This window comes from Oenanthe melanoleuca, chromosome 15 (genome assembly GCF_029582105.1).
Source record: "Oenanthe melanoleuca isolate GR-GAL-2019-014 chromosome 15, OMel1.0, whole genome shotgun sequence".
Classification (NCBI taxonomy): Eukaryota; Metazoa; Chordata; class Aves; order Passeriformes; family Muscicapidae; genus Oenanthe; species Oenanthe melanoleuca.
This window is the reverse complement of record NC_079349.1, coordinates 8,321,488-8,342,981: the sequence shown is the minus strand read 5'-3', so window position 1 is coordinate 8,342,981 and position 21,494 is coordinate 8,321,488. Positions and strand designations below refer to the sequence as shown.

Here is a 21,494-nt window from a genome sequence, read left to right as displayed (position 1 = left end):
ATGCAGCTGCTAAAGCCAGACTGATTTTATTCAAATTGCGAATGTAAAACAATAATAATAAAAAAAACCTAATGCAACCCTCACTGGCTTCAGAGCTGAAAGCTGCAGGTAAACTGCGCCCAGGCTTTCCTCCTTCACCCTTCCTGTGTTAAGGCTGAGCTCATCGCTGGCTACAAGAGGGAGGAGGGATGGGTTGAGCCCTGGCTCCTCCACCCCCAGCTCCCTCAGGGAGAAATTTGGCACAAATCCAGTGGGGCCAGCCCGGCACGGGCAGGGCAGGGCTCCAGCCCCATGGCCATGCGTGTTAGTGAGTCAGCGTGAAGCTCCAAAAGCTACAGGATCACCTACAGCACCACAGAGAGGCGGCAGGAGGGCAGATGCAGGGAATGTGGCAGAAGAAAGGGGTTTGCACCCCTGGCCGAGGGGCCAAGCCTGCGGCATGGGGCTGTGTGAGGTCACTGTCCTGCCCCGGCTGGCACACACTCCTCGGCTGTAAACGCAGCTGAGGTGGCACCCAGCTCAACCCAACCCCAGCCCAGAGAGCAGAACTAAAGGCCTGGCTGTATGTGCAATCTGGGGCAACTGCTGCTCAGCAGCTTGGGGCTGAGCAGGATCCCATGGGATGTTGAACACCAGTGGTCTTGGTTGCTGGCAAAGAGGGAGGAGGGAACTTGGGGTCACACCAGGGGGTCACTGCCCTCCCATCCCAGGGGGTGCAGGGCTGCTGAGCCCCCTCCAAGAGCTGCTGTAATCCTGCCAGTGGCATCAGCCCCATAGTCAGCTTGTGATGTACAGCTTGGCATTGTACCCAATGAGGGGGCTGTCAAAACCCCCAAAAGAGCTGCTCCCCAGGCAGTCAGGAGCTCCTGGCTGCTGGGAGCCCCAACGCCACTGTCTGAGGGACATCTCAGCCTGGTTAACCAGCACACACAGCTGATGTGGGGCTGGAAGAAAGTGTCACCGGGAGACTGGGTTGGGCATGACCGGGATGCTGGGGGTTGGGATGGTGGGAGCTCCCTATGCTCCTTTCAGCACACAACTAGTAATTTAACCTGCTCCAGAGCTGTTCCTAAGGATAAAGGTGGCCAGGTTTGGGGTGTGCAGGGCAGACCTGGCCCCAGCAGCGCCGCAGGTGGGTGTGGGTTTGGTCTCTGCTCTCCAGCTGAAGCCCTGCGGGGCACAGGAGGCCGGGCTGCCTGGCCCGGCTCCTCAGTCCGTTTTCCACACCTTGTTGAGGAATTTGACCACCTCATCGTAGATGATGAAGACGATGGCCACGTCAAGACACACACGGCCCAAGCGAGGCACTGTACCCTTGTAAAACCTGCCAGGGATAGAGAGGGGGGCCGTGGGGCTGGGTCCCCTCACAGCCCCTTCCCCCATCCTCCCCACCACCACCCCCACCGCAGAGCTTACGCCAGGGGCCCTTCGTGCTTCATGATCTGGTAGGCACAGTCCCAGGTGTTCTTGTACTTGTGTGCTTCCAGCCCCTGTGGGAAGCAAAAGCAGGATCAGAGGACAGAGCCAGGGTTGAATCTGGGGGATTTTGGTTGGGAGGCAGAGCTGCGGGTGTGCCATGAGGAACTGATCTCTCTCCACTGCTGCAGGACATCAGACCCCACAGGCATGTCCCATTTCCGTGCAAACACTCCCCATGGCTCAGGAGCAATTCCAAACATCTCCCAAACCAAACCTCACAGCAATCATGTGCCTGCCCCAGGGACCACATGGAACAGCTCCCAGGCAGTGAGGTGTCCCCAGCCTGCTCTTGGGCAGTGGGGTGTCCCCAGCCTGCTCCCAGGCAGAGCAATCCCACACCAGGCCCTGGCACTGTACCTGCATCCTGGTCTTCACCACGTCCAAAGGCGTGTTGCCAAAGACACTCGCAGCTCCAGCAATGGCTCCAAACACCCCTGTTATGAAGGGGTTCATGGCCTTGTTGGGATTGTCCCCTGGGAAGGAAGAGAGGTTGAGGGCAGAGTGGTGGTGGGATTTCCATGTAAATTCCCAAAGGAGCCTGGAAGGAAGGTCCCAGATCTGGCTGCCTGTGGTCAGGGTGCAGTACTGAGCTGTGGACCATCCCGCAGAATCTGCCCCACAGAGCCCAAGGTGGGTGTGAAAGTGATACTCCAGCACTAGGAACAATAAGACCCACAAGCTGGTGCCACCCCATCCTGGTACTCATTTTCCTCCATTCTGAGTGACTGAGCCATGAGAAATAGGGGGTGTGTGGATGGAAAAACCATCCCAGTTCCCAAGGGTGGCTGGGGAGCCAGAGGCACTGCCAGGGTGGTGTGGGAGACCAAGGGCACTGTACCTTTGTACCAGTTCTTGAGGGAGGTCATGACGAAGAAGCGGATGGCCTGGTTTGATCCTTGCTTGAGGACAGTTGCAGTTAAGCCCTGGTAGGTCCCCTTCAGTCCTGCAAGAAGAGGGTGTTGGAGGGGACACCGGCCTCAAGTGGCAGAGAAAAATCTCCCCAGGCCACCTGTCCCAGCCTGTGCCCATCCACCACCTCCCACCCTGTCCCCACATGGCAGTCCTCAGGGAATCAGGGTGCCACTTTCCTGGGACTCACCCTGTTCCCGAACGATCTCCCGGACGCCATGGAAGAAACCACGGTATTTGGGGTTGGGAGAGGTCTGGTCATGGATAAACTTCACCTACAAGGAGATGATGTGCTTGTCCTGGCTGAGGTAATGCAGATGTGATGGCCCCAAGGGCTGTTGGCCACCTCCTGCCTTGTTCCAGGATGGTCCCAAGACCAGAGCTGACACATGTAGCCAGGCAGCTCCAGGAGAGATGACAGGGGAAGCCTGTGCCCATGGCCAGCAGGGCATTTTGCAGAGCAAAACCTGGGAAACTGCTGCTGCAGCAGCCGTCTGGGGCTTACACTTATAAAATGGGTGACAAGACAGCTCCTTGGTGTGGGGCTCTTCCCTGAAGTGGGGAAGGGATCAGGGCCTCCTGACTTGACCTCCACAGGGCATTCCAGCATCTGATCCTCCCCTACAAAACTGTCTTCAGCAAATGCATGCAGCCCTCAGGTACCCAAAAGTTGGGCATCCCTGGGTTTTGCCCCCTCCCAGCCCAGCCCAGCCCAGTGAGGGCTGCCAAGGCAGGGGACAATGGCAGCCACAGCCACCCACCTTCACAGTCTCCATAGGGCAGACCACAGCCACAGCCTCGGCCACGCCAGCCCCCAGCCCGCAGATGAGGCCCCGCGTGCTGTCCAGCCGCCCCTGCTCATCTCTCATCTGGTTGCTGAGGAACTCGAACATCCCAAACCTGCAAAGGAGCCACTGTGCCAACCCCTGGGCACCCAGATGGGGTCTGCACCCCTGCTCTGGCTCTGTCTCCAGGAACAGCTGCACACCCTGTGAGAGGACCCTCACTGCCTGGGAAACCACATGGCTTTGGTAAAACACCAATGGACACACCAAGGGCAAACCCACCTCCTGGTTTGCTGCTGTTGGGGGTCCCCCCCACTCACCCCTTGCCATGGGGGCACATACCTGACAGCAGCCTTGGGGATGGAACCATACAGCAGCGAGCTGAGCCCCCGGTAGAGCCCCCGGATGCCATGGTCACGGACAGTCTGCTTCACACAGTCCCCTGCAGCAGAGCACAGCAGTGCTGCTGTCACCCCCCACGCTGAGAACACCCGCCACTACCCTGCCAAATCCCCCCACACCAGACAGGCTCCCCAGGAATCCAAACCCAGAGAGGGGTTGCTCACCAATGCCCTTGTAGTGGGGAGGGTTTGCCTTCTCATCCAGCTGCAGCTGTGTCTTCACATACTCGGTAGGGAATGTGATGCAGATCTCAATCCCTCCAGCCAGGCCACCTGCATGGGAGAGGAGGGGACACTGAGGCAGGAGCAGCATTGTGTCAGTTCAGTGCCACACGGCTGCTCCCAGCTGAGCCTGGGACCTCAGGCAGTCAGGTCTGGGCTGGGACATGATATCCCTGTCCTCGCCAAAACCCTGAGCAGGTCCCTGCGCCAACCTGGTGTCTTGCATGGGCATCACTGCCCTGCCATGGCAAGAGTTGTCAAGGAGACTGGGCAAAGGGGAGGCAAAACATGGCAAAACACCACACCCAGAGCTGCCTACTTGGTGTGTTGCCTCTCAAAGGCACCTCTCCCTCCTGCTGTGGCAGGTCCAGCACCACTCCCTACACCAGCAGGAGCCCATCTGCAGACTTGGCCGTGCCAGCAGGAAGCACAATTATCATCAAGCCTTTCTGGCTGCCCTGGGCTCCTGCAGCGGTGGCTGCTGGGCATGGATTACACTGGCTGCAGCTTTTCCTGAGGGCAGGGCAGCAAGGGATGCTCTGGGGCTCTCCTCAGCATGGCTGGAGCCCTTGCAGCTGGACCCAGCTGTGCTGCGGGAGCTGGGCTCAGCCCTTCCAGCCATGATGGATCACAGAGCTACCTCACATCAAAGTGTGGCCAGGTCCCACCGAGCAGCAGGAGCCCCTTGTGCCGGCACAAGGAGGAAGCACAGGGCTGAGCTCCTCAGCTCGCACAGGGCCAGCCCTGCTCAGCCCAGGACAGGGCACAGGGCACTGCCACTGGGGTCAACACCACCCTGAGCACGTCCGAGGATCTCCCTGGACCTTGCCCAGGGAAGGTGAACCATGCTCCAGCCCCCAGGCTGGTGTGGAAAGGTGGGCTGCCAGCTCTCGGTCCCCCATACAGCCTCCAGTGGTTTCCTCAGCCTGGCCATGTCCTTGGTGTGACTCAGCAGGTCTGTGGCCCCCACTGCCAGGCTTGCAGCCCCACCACAGCCCAGGGGACACCCCAGCAGGGAACACACTGCCTCCATAGGAAAGGCTGGGACTGGATGCCATAGTTGTTATCCTGCTCTGCAGTGAAGCAAAAGCTGGTGCCACATGGCACAACTCTGCTTATCAGCACCCTGCAAAGTACTCCCATGACAGGATGCTGATAGAGGAGACCACAGCCCATGGCTGCTCCCTGTTACAACAGCACCAACTCCTTGGACCAGGAAACTCTCTCACACAGTCGTATTTCTTCTGCACGGCCTCCACACATGCAAGAGATATCTCAGGTGCTGCCAGCTCCCCCCTGTCAGTGCCACTGGCAACTGGCATCCTCAGGAGCACTGCTGCCTCCTCTCAGCCCAGTCCTTCTAGAGAGAAGGGAGAAGCACATTCCTTCCAGCAGCACTCATCTTAAAACAGCCTTTTGCTGGCTTTTCCCCCCAGTCACAAAAAGCACAGTCTCACCCAGGGAGCCAAGAAGCCAGGCCAGACTTAACACAGCTGGGGCAATGCAAAGCTCAGCTTCGTGCTCAAAGACCATCCCATTCCTCCCCCAGGCACAGCAGGGATGGGGACACTGAGTACCCAGGGCAGGACATGTCAGCCCAGCCGGGCAGAGTGGGGACGCCCGGGGCGTGAGGCCAGCCCAGCTCTGCCACAGCAAACAAAGGCTCCTTGTTCCCACTGTGTTCCCAGGGGGCTGGAGCTGCCCAGCCCAGCCCAGCCCAGGCAGGCAGACTCTTCTCAGGAGGTGGTGCTGGGTGACCACTGCCAGCCCTGATGCCTGTGTGGCACCCGGGGCTCTGGGGGCAGGGAGGAAAACACAGGCCCAGCTCACAGCACTGCAGCCAGCCAACAGCTCCCCTGGGGCATCACAGGAGAACAGCCACCATCCCCAGGGTCCCCAGACAACCTCTGCTGCCCCCTCAACCCTCTCCTGCCCTCGCTGTGTGTGTCAAAGTGGCAGACGCTGCTGGGCCCATGGCAGAGGGGCTGGCTGAACACTGATTTCTCCTGCAAAGACAAACAGCTCCTGCAGGAGCAGCTGGCAGGCCCCAGAGAGCAGCTCGATGAGGAGCAAGGTCCTGCAGCTGGGTGCAACAGTCCCCAAAGACCTGAGCAGTAGCTAGCACCTCTCCACACTGCCACATGCCACTGTGCCACCAACCCTGCGCCACCACAGCCACACGAGCACCCCAGGTGCTGCCAAGGCCACTTCCCTCCCTCCTACACTGCAGAATTCAAGTGCTGGATATTTTAAGTGCCATAAATACTTGCCCTCTCTCAGACGCCCAACACCAGCTCCTGCCCCAGCACACCCAGGAGCCAGTCAGCAGGGAAGACTCAGGACAAGCAGTAGTCCAGGGGCAACCAGCACTTCATCTCATGGCAGACACACCAAATGCTACAGGCAGAGATGCTGCACTTCCGGCAACCTGCTCACAGCCCCAGCAGTCACACTTGCATGCAGGGGAGGCAGAGGCTCTGCTCAGCATCCCATGGGCAATGCCAGAAGGAGCCCAGCAAAGGAACAGCATGTTGTTCCTGGGAGCTGGCAGCCTCTGGGGCAATGAGGTTGCCCTAGCCAAAGATGAAGGAACAGGGCACCCAATGCTGCAGGTCCCCTCCCTGTCCCCCAGTGTTGTTCTGGCCTCAAATGCCACGGGAAGGTGCACAGAGCAGGGACTCTGGACACACTCCATGACTTGTGGCAATTTTAATCCATTTTCTTTTGCCCACAGAGAGACAGGGTGGCATAGGCTGCCTGCCCTGCAGCCCCCTGGAAGCATGACCCATCACAGGTCCTGCTCTGCTGTTATCTCCTCTCCCCACACAGTTTTAGCCCAGCAGAAACCTCATTCTATGCAAATAAATCACTCCACTGCCCACGAGCAGCAGCTTTGTCCAATCCCCTCCCTCTCCAGCACTGCAGGGACTTTTGCAACCTGTTTACCCGAACTTTAAACAGAAGCTCCAGCTCTTGCAACACCACGGAGTCAGCAGGAACAGCAGCACCCGGGAGGTGAAAGAGCACTCGGGGCAACTGAGATGCTGGGCCAAGGCTCTGGTTGCTCACTGGATGCAGCAGAGCTGGAGGAGAGGGAACGTCCTTCAGGGAAGGTCGCTCTGCCCGGCCCAGGGAAGGTGCCCCCGGAGGGAGGGATCCCACTCCCAGCACCAGGAATGGCTCTCTGCCTGCATCAAGCCCGCAAGTGCTTCAGCTGCCAGCTATCCTAATACTGCAGGCTCAGCAGGAAGGGAAAAATATCCTGGCAGAGTTTTCCCAGAAAAAGTTTAGCTTTCCCCAGCAGAGAGGCCTGAGGAGAGCTGTCCTTTGAGGACACACCTGCAGCCCTTGGGCAGAGCTGGGGAGAGCTGGCAGGAGGGAGAAGAGGGTTTTTTGGAGACAGTGGGAGGGTGCTGCCCCTGTAATGCTCACACAACATGTGATGGCATCAGCAACACAAGTTCAGCTTCACACACCATCCATGAGCAGCTTCTGGGACACCAGTGACCACCCCAGCCCAGAGAGCCCAGCTCCAGAGCCAGGGCAGTGCTGAGGGTGGAAGGATGAGGATGCAGCTGCAATGGGGAACACAAGCAGAGCCCCAGGACTGACACAAATCAAGGCTGTGCAGCCAGGACTGGCACTGTCACCCTCTGCAAACTCCTGCCCAGAGGCAAGTGCCCCAAGGAACACCCACTGCCACAGAGGGGCAGGAGGTGGCACTGCCTGCTCTGCCACTCCTGCAAGTGGCTGTGCCTGCAAAAGCATCCTGCTCCTGCAGAGTGATGGAGCAGCAGGTCTCTGTGCAGCTCTGATGAGAAGTGAGCACCTGGGGAGCAATTTCGGTCTCTCCATTTTAAGAGTAATTTCACATGCTGACATACCAGCACCTGATTTTCATATAAAAAGCACCTTTTAACTTCAGATTCATTAGGATCCTTTCAGGACAGAAGGAATTATTCCTAAGGGTCTGGAAGAAAAGCAGCAGAGCTCTCCCAGGGTTCACACCTGGAGCTTCTCCATTCTGTCAGCCGGGTGACTCAGAACGGTGGGAATGCACAAACAGGCTCTCAGTGGAAGCTGAACCCTGAGTTCCCCATTTTGGGGGCTCCCAGCCCACGTGCAGAAGGTGCAGCTGGATGGGGTGAGCTGAGCAGCTGCCACGGGTGACACAAACCACACACTTACAGGCACAGGGTGCAATCTGTCCAACTCCTGGATGCTGTGCTTACAGTATGCAGCACTCTCACATGAGGATTTGGTGCCCTTTCCCATTAGCCAACGTAGCATTTAGAGCTGGGGAAATAAGGGAAAAAACAACCTCAAGAACCAAAAACTACGAGGCTGCTATGAACTAGGAAGGCAGAAATAACCACCGGCAGCTTGTGACAGGTCTCTGCAGCCCCGACTGTTGCCTGCTCCCCACACCGAGGGACTAAACCCCCCTGGCAGCCATCCAGGTTGCTCTTCACCCATCCATTGCTGTGGAGCAATCCTGCCCTCCTTGCCTGCCTGCAGCGGTGAAACGGGTTTAACAGCTCCACCCTCCCAGCACTTGCACCACGGGCTATCTTGTGAAACTCGGGACTCAGGAGCAGGCAGGAGCCTTGCTGGGTCTGCAGCTCTCCAGGACTGCTGGCTCTCACTCTCGGCAGAGCTCCAGCACTGCCCCTCCACCCACAGACAGTCCATCACCACCCATCCGCAGCCACATCCTTGTGGAAAACCACCACGGGGGCAGCTCTGCCACCAAAAGTCTGACTCAGAGCTGAGATGGGGAAGGCTTCTTCCCCAAACCAGACTGCCAGAAGTTTACCTGTGTTTTGGGTAGGAGGGAAAAAACATGTCCTGCAACAGGTCTGCAGGCTCAGAGGGTATTTGCCCCCATGCTGGGGTTAGAAAGGTCTCCCATCTGAGAGAGGCAAGGCCAGTGGGGAGCACAGGATAAACAGCAGTCCAGCAGTAAACACACACTCGCAGCTGTTTTGGTCATGGGAGTGTGCTACAGGCAGGCTGGTGACAGTCTGACCCCTCCAGGGATACAGAATGGCAAACACACGAGAGGTGCTCCTGTGTCCCTGTGCCACCATGGGTAAACAGCCCCGTGCAAACAGCGCTGCAGATAACGCTACGGATGGGATGAAATCATCTGTCCTTAATCTTACTGGAACTGTCCTGTTTGAACAGTCTATCCTTTCACAACTCACTCATTCATCACCTCTTTGCATCTACTTCTCAATATGACACATAAATCATTATTACACTTTAGACTTCTCAGTTGTATGATGGCAGAAGCCAGTTCCCTGCACTCACAGTCACAGCATCCTCTGCCTCTGGTGCTGATTCCAACTTTGGGGACTGCCAGGTTCTTTGTCCCGCTCAAGTCACCTTCTCCCCATTGCCCTGCACACCTCAAGACCCCAGGTTTGTCACCATGAGCTGCCATCCCACCACTTAACTTCAGACACCAACTTTTCAAGTGTCAGAAACTCTCTTAAGACATGCAACAGGGAGCTGATGTCAGAGCCCAGGGCTGTTGGATGACTCCCTCAGCACAGCCCTGTAGCTGGATGGAGGAGCCATTGCCAGGGCTGAGACTTCCCTAGGGACGGGCAGCCCCCAGCACAGGGGAGTGACTGCTGTACCAAGCACTAGAGCACAGACAGAGAGAAGAGATAGCCAAAATATAAATCTATGTTGTCAAGAGATGACCTGAGACCTCAGAGCACAAGCAGGAGCAGGGAGGCTGCATTGGCATGCACCATACAGGGCCATCAGGGCTGAGAGATGCTGCAACATCCCCAAGCTGTCAGCTCACAGTGCTCATTGTCTCAGGAAGACTGACAATTCCTTCCGACCATTTACATCAACCCAGAGAAAATGGTTGCCTGCAGAATGTCAAGCAGAGCATCAGGCATGTGGAAATCTCAGAAACTCACATTTCAGAGCCCAGGGTTAACCACAGCTCATACAGAATCCATTCAGATTGAAGGGACACCCCAATGTGGTTTCCTGGCCCTGGGACTGGCAGCTTCCTCCCACCAGGAGCCTTGGGGCTCTCATAGGTTTCCACTGCAGCCCATGAGGGCTCCCAGGCAGGCAGGGACTCATTCAAGACTAGCATGGTCCTTTGTGCTCCACTCCCCAAATAAATGACAGCCACAGGAGGCAACTACAGGAGAAACCACAGCCAGGAGTGATGTACTGAGGGCCAGCAGACCTGGTAGGACTGGTTCCCTCCATGCTCACCAATCTTTCCCCAGGCTGTGCTTAGCCTCCACCCAGATCAGCATGAAGGGAGGAACATCCCCTACTCTGCTGTGAGCACTAGGCCTCTATCTCAAAATCAGGGAGCATGCTAGACCACAGCCTGAGAGCAAAGGCCTTGGAAATCCAGAAGGACTTGGGACTTTTGGGAAGACCTGCTCTGCGAGAGGCAAAGTCTCAGCTTTCACACCCAGTGCCCAACTCCTCTCCTCTGCAGGTACAACATTTCCTAAGAAAGATAATATCAAGGATTAACAAAGAAAAGGAAACTAAAGGTCCAATTACTGTTTTGTTTGGGAGCCTGGGCTCCCTTGCTGAACCCTGCTTCATATCCTACCCTCTCTTCAGGCCCTTCTCTCTCCTGCAGTGCCTCTTCCCTGCCCACGCTCCCCCTAGGACCCTGGTGCACATCACTGTTATTTGCCAGTGGTACCCAACACCAGGGTAGCAGGCACAACCCCTGTGAGCTCCTTCCAAATCCACCACCATGCAGGACAACATCCAGGCATCCTGACTCCCTGGCCAGGCAGGATTAGGTGTAGGTAGAAACAGCAACTGTGCAACAGCCCCTGGGCGAGCAGACATACCATACAGACAGCAAGGCAGCTGGGAGCTTCTCTGTGGGATGGAGCAGACCCCAGGCTTCAAAGCAGGCTAAAAACAGAATAAGGCTGTACTTAACTCTGGTGAGGGCAGGCAGAGCCTTTCATCAAATGAGCACTGCTAACCATGAGCAAATTTCTCAAGAGGAGGGCAGGGGTGCGAGGGTTGTGTGGGGCAAAGACTATTTGTGCTGAGCTGGAAATTACCCACACTGCAGGCTGACTTGAGCAGACCCAACAGCACCAAAACAAGCTGACCCAACGTGGCATCCAAAAACCCAGGGAAGGAGCACTCTCAGGAATCCCAGAGGTGACTGATGACTATCCCACCAGCTCTGCCACCAGCATTCCTGTCTCACCACTTAACTGCCTTTATTTCAAGCTCCCCACAGCAGTGTGAGTCTGTGCTGGGAGCATAGTAGACCAACAGCACCCATCCCTTCAGGATGCTGGTGGGAGAGACAGGAGTCTGTTGGGCTGTTTGGAAGCCACAGCACAAAATGGGAAAGCTGGCTTCATGCACTCAGGCCACACATGGCCACAGCAGCACCAGCAGCGTTGTCCCTGCAAGGTGAAGTGCTGCCTTGGCACACAACAGCAGCTTGGACAAAGGCGAGCCCATTAGCAAATTAATTTTTAACCTTGCGTTTTGTCTGTTTTGACAACTGAAGGAGACCAGCTCTTGGCAGACAGAGCTTTACTCGCATCTCTTCAGAAAAGAGCCAACCCCAGCCTGTTGAGCTGAGGGAGCTGTGCCTCTCTGGCAGAGGATCCCAATTACCCACAGGGTCTGGGAGCAGACATGCACCAGGGTGGGATGATAGTTTATTTAACTCTACCAGCATAGGCTGATGAAGCCCAGCAGGAATATTCCATCTTAACACCTCCAGTTCCAGAACGTGGAGCTTTGACGCAAACACACCTGTTGTGCAGACAGATGACCGACGAGAAACTCAGAGCATCAGCAAACCCCTTAAAGTCAGCAGAGACAGCTACAAACAGTACTGCATCCCACAGCGAGGGGCTGGAGGGCTGAGCAGACCAGGGCTCAGGGAGTTAACAGCAGTTTTCTCCCATTTCTGTGTTTCTCTAATACAATTAGATGCCACAGAGGCTTGGCTGGACTTCTGCCCATTAACCAATTACTCTGATTACAGCCTGTGAGAAGACCAGCATCTCAATAGGGTCCTACTTCTACCTCTGCAGCTTCACATAAGCCCTGAAGGCCCCCCCACGCAGATGCACATACAGCTTTGTGCTGTATTGCCCAACCTGGCACCTGGCAAAAGGCCATGAGCACCACCTCCCTTCCTTTACATTGGGACAGCTTCCAGGCATACCCACAGCAACTCTTCTGGCAGGGGAGAACAGAGCAAGTCTGCTGCAACCTCTCTCACAAAGGCTGATTCTGGTAAGCTGATGATCCTGATTACAGATGTACACAAGATCTATGAAACACTGGCTCCTGGTACATTGGTCCAAGCAGTGACAACCTGATGCATTCACTGCACATGGACAGCAAGTTGGGAAAGACTGGGAAGGGTGGACAAGAAGGAAACATCCTGTCCTTCCCATCCTAAAATTGGATTAAATCCTATTTAAGAGACCTTTAAATCAAGATGCCTGAAAAAACCAACCCAGTTTGAGGTGGGGCAACAGAGAGAGACACACAGATCTGGAGGAGCCTGGTCTCACCGAAGAGTTCATTTGAGTGAGAAGGCACCCTCTCGTTGGAGGCCATCTCCTTCGCCTTGTGCCCCAGCCCTTTGGCCAGGCAGCCGACTGATGGCACAGTCCGCTCCCGGAGACGTGACCCTTTGGCCTCGGCACCCTCTGCACGCTCCAGAGGCCGCATCCACCCCGGGCAGCTGTGCCGGTACTGCGAGGGAAGCCCGGGCAGGGCAGGGCCGCCGGGCAGAGCCGGAGCGGCCGCGGCTCCAGCCCCGTGCGGGCACTGCGCGGTCCCGCACAGGGGCTAGAGCTCTGCCCTTGGAGGGGAGCAGGGAGTTGGACAGACAAACAAAGGCACAATCGTAGGAGGGGTAATTAGCTGGAAAACACAAAAGCTCTAAACATGCCAATCATGTCGAGGCTGAGATGGCTCATTTCAAAACAAAGACGCTAATCTCCACTCTGGGAATTGTCCTGCGACTGGCAGGAGAAACGAGGGAGCTAATGAACAGCTACAAAGGAGTTTAACAAGCCTGCGACTGTCTTGGACTCCATTCAGCTCAGAGCTCGAAACAGCCACAAGCAGGAGGCAGAGCGTTAACTCTGCCGTTACTGCTGCATTCGGAGCCCGTTTGGATCCCATGGAAGTGGTCAGAGCCGGACGGGAAAACACGCCCTGATCCATAGGGACTGATGCTCAGGCACAAAGGAGGGACCAAGCAGCCTTTAGAGGAGCTGTATGGGGCACAGCTGGGGCAGGGACAACCGACTGCTGCTGCTTCAGCCCTGACCCTTAATACCCTCGGGGGCGCAGGTGGGGTCCTTGCTGCCACCAGCCTCTCCCATCAGTTCCGACTTCCCTCGTGCTGAACCCCCGGGTGCCGCTCGCCCCACATCATGTCCGAGCCCACCAGCACTTGCCGGCTGGACCACCGGGTGCAGCGGATAGCGGGAGCGCCGGGACCAGGCTCGGGATGCAGCTGCGGGAGCTACCTGGCCGCGGCAGAAGGGACACCCCGGTGCAGCGGGAGAGGGGCGGCAGAACCGGGATGGAGCAGCACCTGCGGGCGCGCCACCGCCCCGGGGTGGGTCCGGCAGCCCCCACCTAGCCGGATGCCCACGCTGGAAGCAGCGGGGCGAGCCCCGTCCCCAGGAGCCCCTTACCTGCCAGGATGGCCTTGCCGGGGTGCGTGAGCTTGGCCTTATCGGCGGGGGCAGCGGCGGTCAGGCTGCGGGGCGTGGTGGGAGCGGGCATGGCCGCGCAGCTCCGCGACTCTGGCTGCCCGGCGGCGGCGGCCGAGCGCTATTTCAGAGCCGCGCCCGCGAGGGGCGGCCCCGGCGGCGTCACATCCTCGCGGGGCGGGGCGGGGCGGGGCGGGGGCGACGAGCGGCTCCGCGCGGGAGCGGCAGCTTGACGCGGGCCGGCGTTGGGGGCTGCTCAGGCCGCTCCCAGGAATCCACAGGAAAAGCCTCCGCGTGGGCACGGAGCGATGCCGGCCCGGCCGGAGGGACGCGGACAGCAGTGATTCCTGTCCTGAGCAGCATCAGCACCCCCGGGCACGCTTAAGCCAGGACTAGCTCTGAACCACCCCAACCACCTCGGTCAGCGAGGATACACAGCAGTGCGCTCCTGCGCGGTGACGCCGGGACGAGAGGACGGAAAGGGGAGGGCTTCCTCATCTCAGGCCCTTGGCTTGAATCCTTTCTGTTTCAGTGGGGAACGGAGACCAGGAACTCCCGGGGTAGGAAGTGCGTGTGAACGCCCAATGCAGGCGAAAAAGAAACAAACATTCTCAAAAGGCTGCTGTGAGTGCAATGACACTCTGCGCTTAGCTGGGGTTGGTTGGTGCTTTTGTTGGGTTGTTGTTGTTTTTGTTTTGTTTATTTTGGGGTTGTATTATGTATTGCTCCTCAATAATCGGGCTGTGCAAGTTGCACCAGGATGTGTTTTTACTTTATCTGCAGACAGAGGAAGACTGCCCTGGTCTAGTTTATGTCCAAAAGCTGTATTTACAGGATGTGAGGAAAGACACCAAGGTGTTTTCATTTCCATCCAGGATTTCGCAGAAACCAGGGAACACTGGAGCTGTACTCCAGAACTGTGCTCTCCCTTACACCTGGAGCAACCACATTATTCAAAAGAGCGAACATTTTGTGCAAGATGTCACCCCCAGATATGCATAAGATATGCTTCTGTCCAGACTTGCTCTCTGTGTGCTTTGTGACATAGTTTTTGCATAATGAGACTCAGCAATCTGGCAGCTGCCAGCCCCATCCAAAAGCTCACTCTGCAGCTACACAGCCCTGGCTTCACGGCTGAACCACCAGCAGAAAAATCCTTTGGAAAACTGAAGCACCTTTATTCTGCTAGGGTTAAAAGCAAACATACTTGCATTGCAGAACTCGCCCCCAGGTGTAATCAGAACTGTTTGTGGTTTCACAACAGAGTTAAAATAGGCACAGAGTGGTCTCATGCCAAGGCTAAGGTGCCCTTCCTCTAACACAGGGAAGTAAAGGAGGGGGAGAAATTAATGTGAAGGGAAGGAAGAGACAGTCCCAGTCAGAAATACAGAGCAGCTAGTCATGGTCAGGTTAGCATTATTATAATGATAACGATAAAATAAATTCTTTCAAACATAACAAACAAATGCATTTGGATTTCTGATTAACCTCTGCAACTCCTCACACCTTTCCATTAAATTATCATGGCTTTCACATCTGCCTGCAGGCACGTACACCCTATGGTGTGAGGCCATGATTACCTTTACAATAATCACTGCCTCTTATAGATTCCCAAATCATCAAGGCCTGTGCACAACCTCATCCTGTCTGAGAAAATACCACCCCATATGCTTCATTTGCATCAGCCTCAGTGGGATTCACAGCAGTGCTTACCTTGCTGAGCAGGGAAAGGATTATTCATATTTAATCACATGCAGATTGCAAGCCATCTCCTGCAAGGACCTGACCTCCAAGAAGCTGCTAACACCACTTGTCAGCAGAAAGCCTGAAGGAGAAACAGTGAAAGAAGATAAACAATCCCTGAAATACCAGGGCCTGCAAGAGGAGGTGTTAAATCTCCTTACTTATGTGAAAGTAAATACTTGACCAGGCTCACATGGTCAAGAGCATCTCCTAAGAAATGCATGGTGAAAGCATAGAAGAGCAACTACTGCTACAGACAGAACATCAAATCCACTATGTTACTGCTCTCACTTCAGGAATTTTCATGGAAACAACCCTCTGACAATCTGAACTCATCTCCCTTGCTGGTGGCTGGTGCTTGTTTCTGCTGGCATAAAAATACAAGAATTGTGAAATACGTAGTCAGATGCTACTGCAGCCTATGTGCCTCATGGCACCTCTTCAGGCCCTAATAATCAGAATTAAAAAAAGCTACTGAAAATGAAAGCAACTTTCTCACAATTTATTTTTTTCAAACACAAACAGCAATTGCAGACAGTTTTCTGGATCTTTGGAAGCACATGTTTACATGATGACTCTTAGTTCTAACTTATTCCTATCTTGCCCCTCCTAAAATTATTATTATTATTACTTTTATTTAATTGGCACTAGACAGCATACCATGGTTTCAGAGACCATGAGTGGTCAGTATGGGGCACGTAACTTCCTATTACATATATCCTGGGATCAGAGACCATCTTCATTTCACTGAATTAACAGATGTATTATCACAATTGTTACAACTCATCAACTACTACAAACCTTTCCTTGCATTATTAATCCACATTACTTGCAGTCTTATGATAAAATAAGAAAATTCATTTTCTTTCAGGCTCCCTTATCGAGACCAAACAATTACTTTATGCAAAACAGATCCTGCACATAACTGGCTTCAAGAAGTGAAAATACTGCAGATTTGAGTCAACATTTCCCCAGCTTTGAAGTGTGTGCAGCAGGAGCTTCTATGACTGTAAGTAAGATGATACTATTCCAAACAATGAACATGATACTCACTTGAGCACATATGCAGAAAGAGCTCCTGGGGCTACTCAAGATTATTCACTGAGATTAGCAGGACTGAGCCTCTCATAAGCAGCACAGAAGTCCCTGTTATGTTCACATCTGTGTGGGCTTGACGCATCTCAGAAGAGAGTGAAGCCCATGTACCACGTACAGCATGTACCGATTATCATTTCTGCTCCCCAGCCATGGTCCTGCATCCCTCACAGCAGGATGCAATACTCAACAAAGCAACTCCAGTTGACAAACTATTAGCAATTGAGACCATTTCCCCACCTCCTATGTGAAAAAAAAACCAAACAAAGTGCCTTACAAAAGGAGAGCAATTCATAGATTTATTAAGCCCTGCTTCCCATTCCTAGCTCCCCATCTGGATAACCAGTGCTTGGGGAATTTGTGCTCTGCAAAATATTGGAGAACTCAGTGCTGTGGAGAAGAACATACCAGAAGACTTTGTAATTCCTTCCTTTCATAACCGCTGGGGGGAAATGAGAAACGGAGATTTTTAGGCAAACAAATTTTACAATATTAATTGAAAAACACAACAGACCAAAAAAAAAAAAAATCTTGAGTCACTGAACCACACAGGAAATGCACGACTGAATAAGCTCAGAACCTGACTCAGGATTTTTAATTTCTGACATATAAAAGACAGGACTTCACTGACTGCATTTCAAATTCATCTTAAGCTTAAAAGCTGTCAACTTTATATTAGCTTGGAAGAAAACAGATGGATGTTGTTGCCTTTTTGAAAGATTGCAAAGGCTCCAGACAAACTGAACCACATATCTACGCTAAGAATCTTGCAGTGTTATATTAGTAAAACATGAGTCAGGATCTGTCATTACCTTTGGAAAGGTGCCCACAGAAAATACACAGTACTGAAAAATGAGAAAGCTAGATTAGTGACAAACTCTGGAGTCTGGCCACCTGCTGAAGTAGGAGATGGTGCACAATAATGACTCCAGATCCATTAAATGGGAATGGTGCATCTGCAGGTTGCTATAGCAAGGCTCATTCACTTGGAGAACTACAGCCTAATTACACAAGAGTGTTACAAAGCACTCTGGTATCATCAAGCATTTTCCAGCCTTGTGTCCTTGTCTGGAAACAAATGAGATTGAAGCAGTCTTGGGGTACTTTGTAAAGCAAAAAACAAAGTAACAGTCGGCTTGGAACCAAGTGCAAAGCCAAACTATTTACAGCAGAACAGAAATGACCCAGAAAGACTGCAAGAATCTTTATGGATGAGAAATAACACTGTCGTAAGGTGATACATACACTTGATAAACTGCTTGCTATAAGAACCAGGTACATACAGTGCTACCTATCCCAAGATTTGCAAAAATTCATGCCTCATTTTTTTTTCAGCAGGCTGAAAAACTGTCATGCTGATTCAGTTACACTAGGAATTTCTCAGAGGCCAAGTCCCAGCCTGCCAATTAGGATATCACACATCCAAGCATAAGCATTAATTACAAGCAGTTGACAGTCAGCTTTGCCAAAGTACTAAAGTTACTCACACTCATTTGAGAGGGCATCTTACTAGGTCTGTTTGTCAGTTTTGGAGTTTAAAAAACCAAGGAAATTTCTTAGACTTATGAGTAACTGCTGCTGGATTTGCTATGGGGGAAAAAAAAAAGAAAAAGAAAAAGGAAAAAGGAAAAAGGAAAAAGGAAAAAGGAAAAAGGAAAAAGGAAAAAGGAAAAAGGAAAAAGGAAAAAGGAAAAAGGAAAAAGAAAAAGGAGAAAAAGAAAAAAAGAAAGAAAAAGAAAAGAAAAAGAGAGAAGGAGAGAGAAAGAGAGAGAGAAAGAGAGAGAGAAAGAGAGAAAAAGAAAAGAAAGAAAAAGTCGTTCCTTGTTTCCCACAGCCCAAGTCAGGATCCATGTTGTGTCTAAGTGCCAGCTCTCAGCACTGCAACTGCTAGAAGACTATTAAATCAGAATTAGGTTTTGACCCTACAGTTCCTACAGTCTTTACTGTATCATGCCTATTTACTTGCACAAACTTCAACAGACGTCATCTGCCTAGAATTTTTATTTTTTAAGGAGCTAAGTTACTTCAGATCATTTCCTTCTGCTATGCTACCACTTAATTATAGAATCCTAAAAAGGGGGGAAGGGAAATGAAAGTCTTGTAAAATACCACACCATTACATAAAATAAGAAACAGGACTTACCCCAGCAATGCATTCCTCCTGAACTCCCCTTGTGAATTGCTTGTTTTCACTGATGCCGTATCTGTATGTGCCCAAAGTTTGACAGACCAGGGAAGATGCCCCTAAGGTCTCACAAATACCAAGAGTTATTATACAGGAGATCCATACTCTGTTCCTCACATGAGGCAGTAAAAGCCTGGATGTAGTCTCAAGCAAGTCACCCTCTGATATTAGCTTGGAAGTTGGTCTCCAGATATTGCACGCTGCACAGGGTTCTGCATGAGCAGATCATTCTACAGGACAGCACCAGCCCTGTGTCACTGGGGTGGGAATTAGCAAGAAACTTAGTTTTAAAGCAGATTCTCTGCAAAACAAATTTTTAAAAACTTGGACATTACAAATACATGAAATGAAGTAAATCCTTCACCTAATCCCTGAAAGAGGAGTTCTTTCCTGCTGTGAATGACTTCACTTTCAGAACAGCAGTGAAGTACCTTGGTATACAAGATCTTGTTCCACATTTTAGGTACAGCTGGACTGTATTGGCAGGGAGTCTCTTTTGAATACATGTTAGAATGCAAGACCACGAAATTTATAAAAGCCATCATACTTAGCAAGAGCTTAAATACCAGGAGAGCAACTAAAGCAAGACTTTGGATCAGAGCTGGCAGCTTTGCTTTCCTTGAGAATTCAGTCATTCCTGTAATTAGATTTCTAGACTGAGGCTATTAAGGATCCCCAGGCTACCTCAATTCTCTGCAGTCAGGAGCTGTTCCAGTATTTTGATCTAGTACTTCACTGTGTTCCACCATCGGCTTGCACTTGCTGCAATAAAGTCAGAGCTCATTTTTAAGTTGACAGGATAGAAAGTCCTACAGTCATACTAATCCTAGAGGTGGTCTTCAACTGACAAGGAACTAGTTACAAAATAGAAGTACTATTTTCCTGGAAAATGGCAAGCTACCTGGCTAATTCCTGCAATGAGTAAGTCTGGACAGAGTGGAAATTTGCCTGACCTCATTACCTGCTAGGCATTTCAAGCTGAGCTGTGAGTGCTGATCAGTACAAAGTTGAGTTTAGTATGTTACAGCAACACTCAGGGTATTCTGGCATCTATCAAAAAGAAGGAATTGCATCCCTTTGCCACTGCTGTCATGGTGTGGTGACCAAGAAGACAACACACTCATCAGAATTGTGCCAAAGCACAGTCTGCTGTTACTGATTCCACAACCCTGACAATCACCACTGGTTTGCATTTAAAGGTGTTTTGCCCTGTTTCAAGTAAGATGCAGTATGAAAGGGTGCAGCTTACCAAAACCACTGCTATACTGATGTATCAGCAGAGAAGACTCATTGCAGCACCTCCCTCCACACACGACTGAAGCTCTCCAAGCCCCATGAATGAAAGCATGAGAACATGTGACTGCCTCCTGCAGCACACCCTCCCCATGTGATAGTATGCCTGGTGAAGAGACCACAACTCCCTTAAAGTTCTGTCCTAGGCCTTCCCTGATACGTGCCTTGGCACAAGTCTTCTTTTCCTGCCTGGCATCATGTTGTCAGATTAAGAAACCCGATGCTATGAGTGGTAGTGCATTACTACCAGCCAGTCCCCACACCCAAGATAGTAAGACTAGAACCACACAGTAGATACTGCAGTTTTACATTTATAATTGAACTTTTATAATATTCGAGATTAGCACGAGATTCATAACCATAAATTATACATTGTTATCTAAGTACATAAAACGTTAATGATACAGGTATTTGAAGTGGCACGAAGAAATAATATATCCCTGTTGGCATTCACAAGGAAGAGGTGGGTGATGGACACGCTGTTGATCCTGATGCAGCATAGCAGAACTGAGTCAGTGCACCCTGGTCACTCAGGTGGTGCTGACTCTGCCCACCAGACAGGGTCAGAACAAGGTGTGGCAGGAAGCCAATGCCAAAATCAGTTAAAGGTGCAAATAAGAAGTCAGGATTATGGCCCTCCCTACTGCCTGAATACAGTAGCAGTGTGCCCCCCTCCCCAACCCTGACACTGTGCTCTTGCATCTCCAGTACTTTGGCAGCCCATGCACACTCCTATGTTCTCTTGCCACACACAGCTGAGGTTTGTTTTAGTACCATTTAATGTCAATAAGTAACATGCTCTCCTCTTGTTAAACAAAAAGGATCTGGGAAGTGTTTGCTCTCTGGCATGAGAAGATTTATTTTCTTCAAGTCTCAAATCTACTCCAGAAAATAGAGAACAGACTCCAACAGTATTTAACCCCAAAAGCATTGAACTCCAACAGCATTATTGTCCAGAAAAGGAAACTTTCCCAACATTCCTCTAAACATTCAGAGCACAAACATTAGAAAAGCCCATTTTCTTTTGCACATAAGAATGCAAATAAAATGGGTGGCCAGATGTACACAAGCTTTCAACAATTCATTATTAAAGAGATGTTTCACTGAATTGTTAACAACCCTGCTACTTCAGTAGCTTTACCTAAAGCTTTAACAACTTGTTGCCAGGCAATTTCCCAGCTGCCTTCAAAGGGCTTTTCAAAAGAAAGAAAATTATGCTCTCTTCCCCCTGGCCTCAAGTAGTTATTGCTATATGAGTTAGTGAAATAGTGCCTTAACTTCAGACAAGAGTCTCACAATGTCATTAACAAAAGCTGCCTTTCAGAGGTTGAAATGTAACCGGACAATAATCAATAAATAACAGTAACAGGCATCCTGCTGAAGTCTCTTCACTGAGATGGGCAGCAAGAGTGTTCAGCCAACAGAAGGTCATCTGTGCCTAGTACACTTCTTGAAGAAGTTAAAAAGGGATGGGAAGGAAGAGAACAGAGACAGTGAAGGTCTGTCAGAGAGCTAGTTACATATTGAAACCATAAACAGGCGGCTGGGTGAATCCTGGTGCTGTGTATCCATATGGGAAGTTTGCCTGGGGAGGTACTGCACTGGGGCCTGCTGTTAACATCAACTGCTGGCCTAGAAAAGCATGAGACAAAAAGAAAGT

General features: G+C 52.0%; 2 protein-coding genes across 5 annotated transcripts in view; both read right to left on the bottom strand.

Annotated features, from left to right (window-relative positions):
• Position 1: 1 nt before the first annotated feature.
• On the bottom strand, positions 2–15,733 carry SLC25A1 (solute carrier family 25 member 1). Its single transcript, XM_056504078.1, has 9 exons — positions 13,501–15,733; positions 3,740–3,847; positions 3,516–3,615; positions 3,150–3,288; positions 2,579–2,663; positions 2,318–2,422; positions 1,837–1,952; positions 1,417–1,490; positions 2–1,324 (listed from the first exon to the last, which is right to left on the bottom strand). The coding sequence occupies exons 1-9, from the start codon at positions 13,589–13,591 to the stop codon at positions 1,210–1,212; spliced, it is 933 nt and encodes a 310-aa protein (XP_056360053.1). The 5' UTR covers positions 13,592–15,733; the 3' UTR covers positions 2–1,209.
• Positions 15,734–20,129: 4,396 nt separating this feature from the next.
• CLTCL1 (clathrin heavy chain like 1) overlaps positions 20,130–21,494 on the bottom strand; it is a 32,738-nt gene continuing 31,373 nt past the window's right edge. For all 4 annotated transcript variants that reach the window (XM_056504074.1, XM_056504071.1, XM_056504073.1 and 1 more), the window contains one exon: positions 20,130–21,466. In XM_056504074.1, coding sequence (XP_056360049.1) covers positions 21,351–21,466 — 116 coding nt within the window. In that variant the 3' untranslated portion in view covers positions 20,130–21,350. The remainder of the gene's footprint in view (positions 21,467–21,494) is intronic.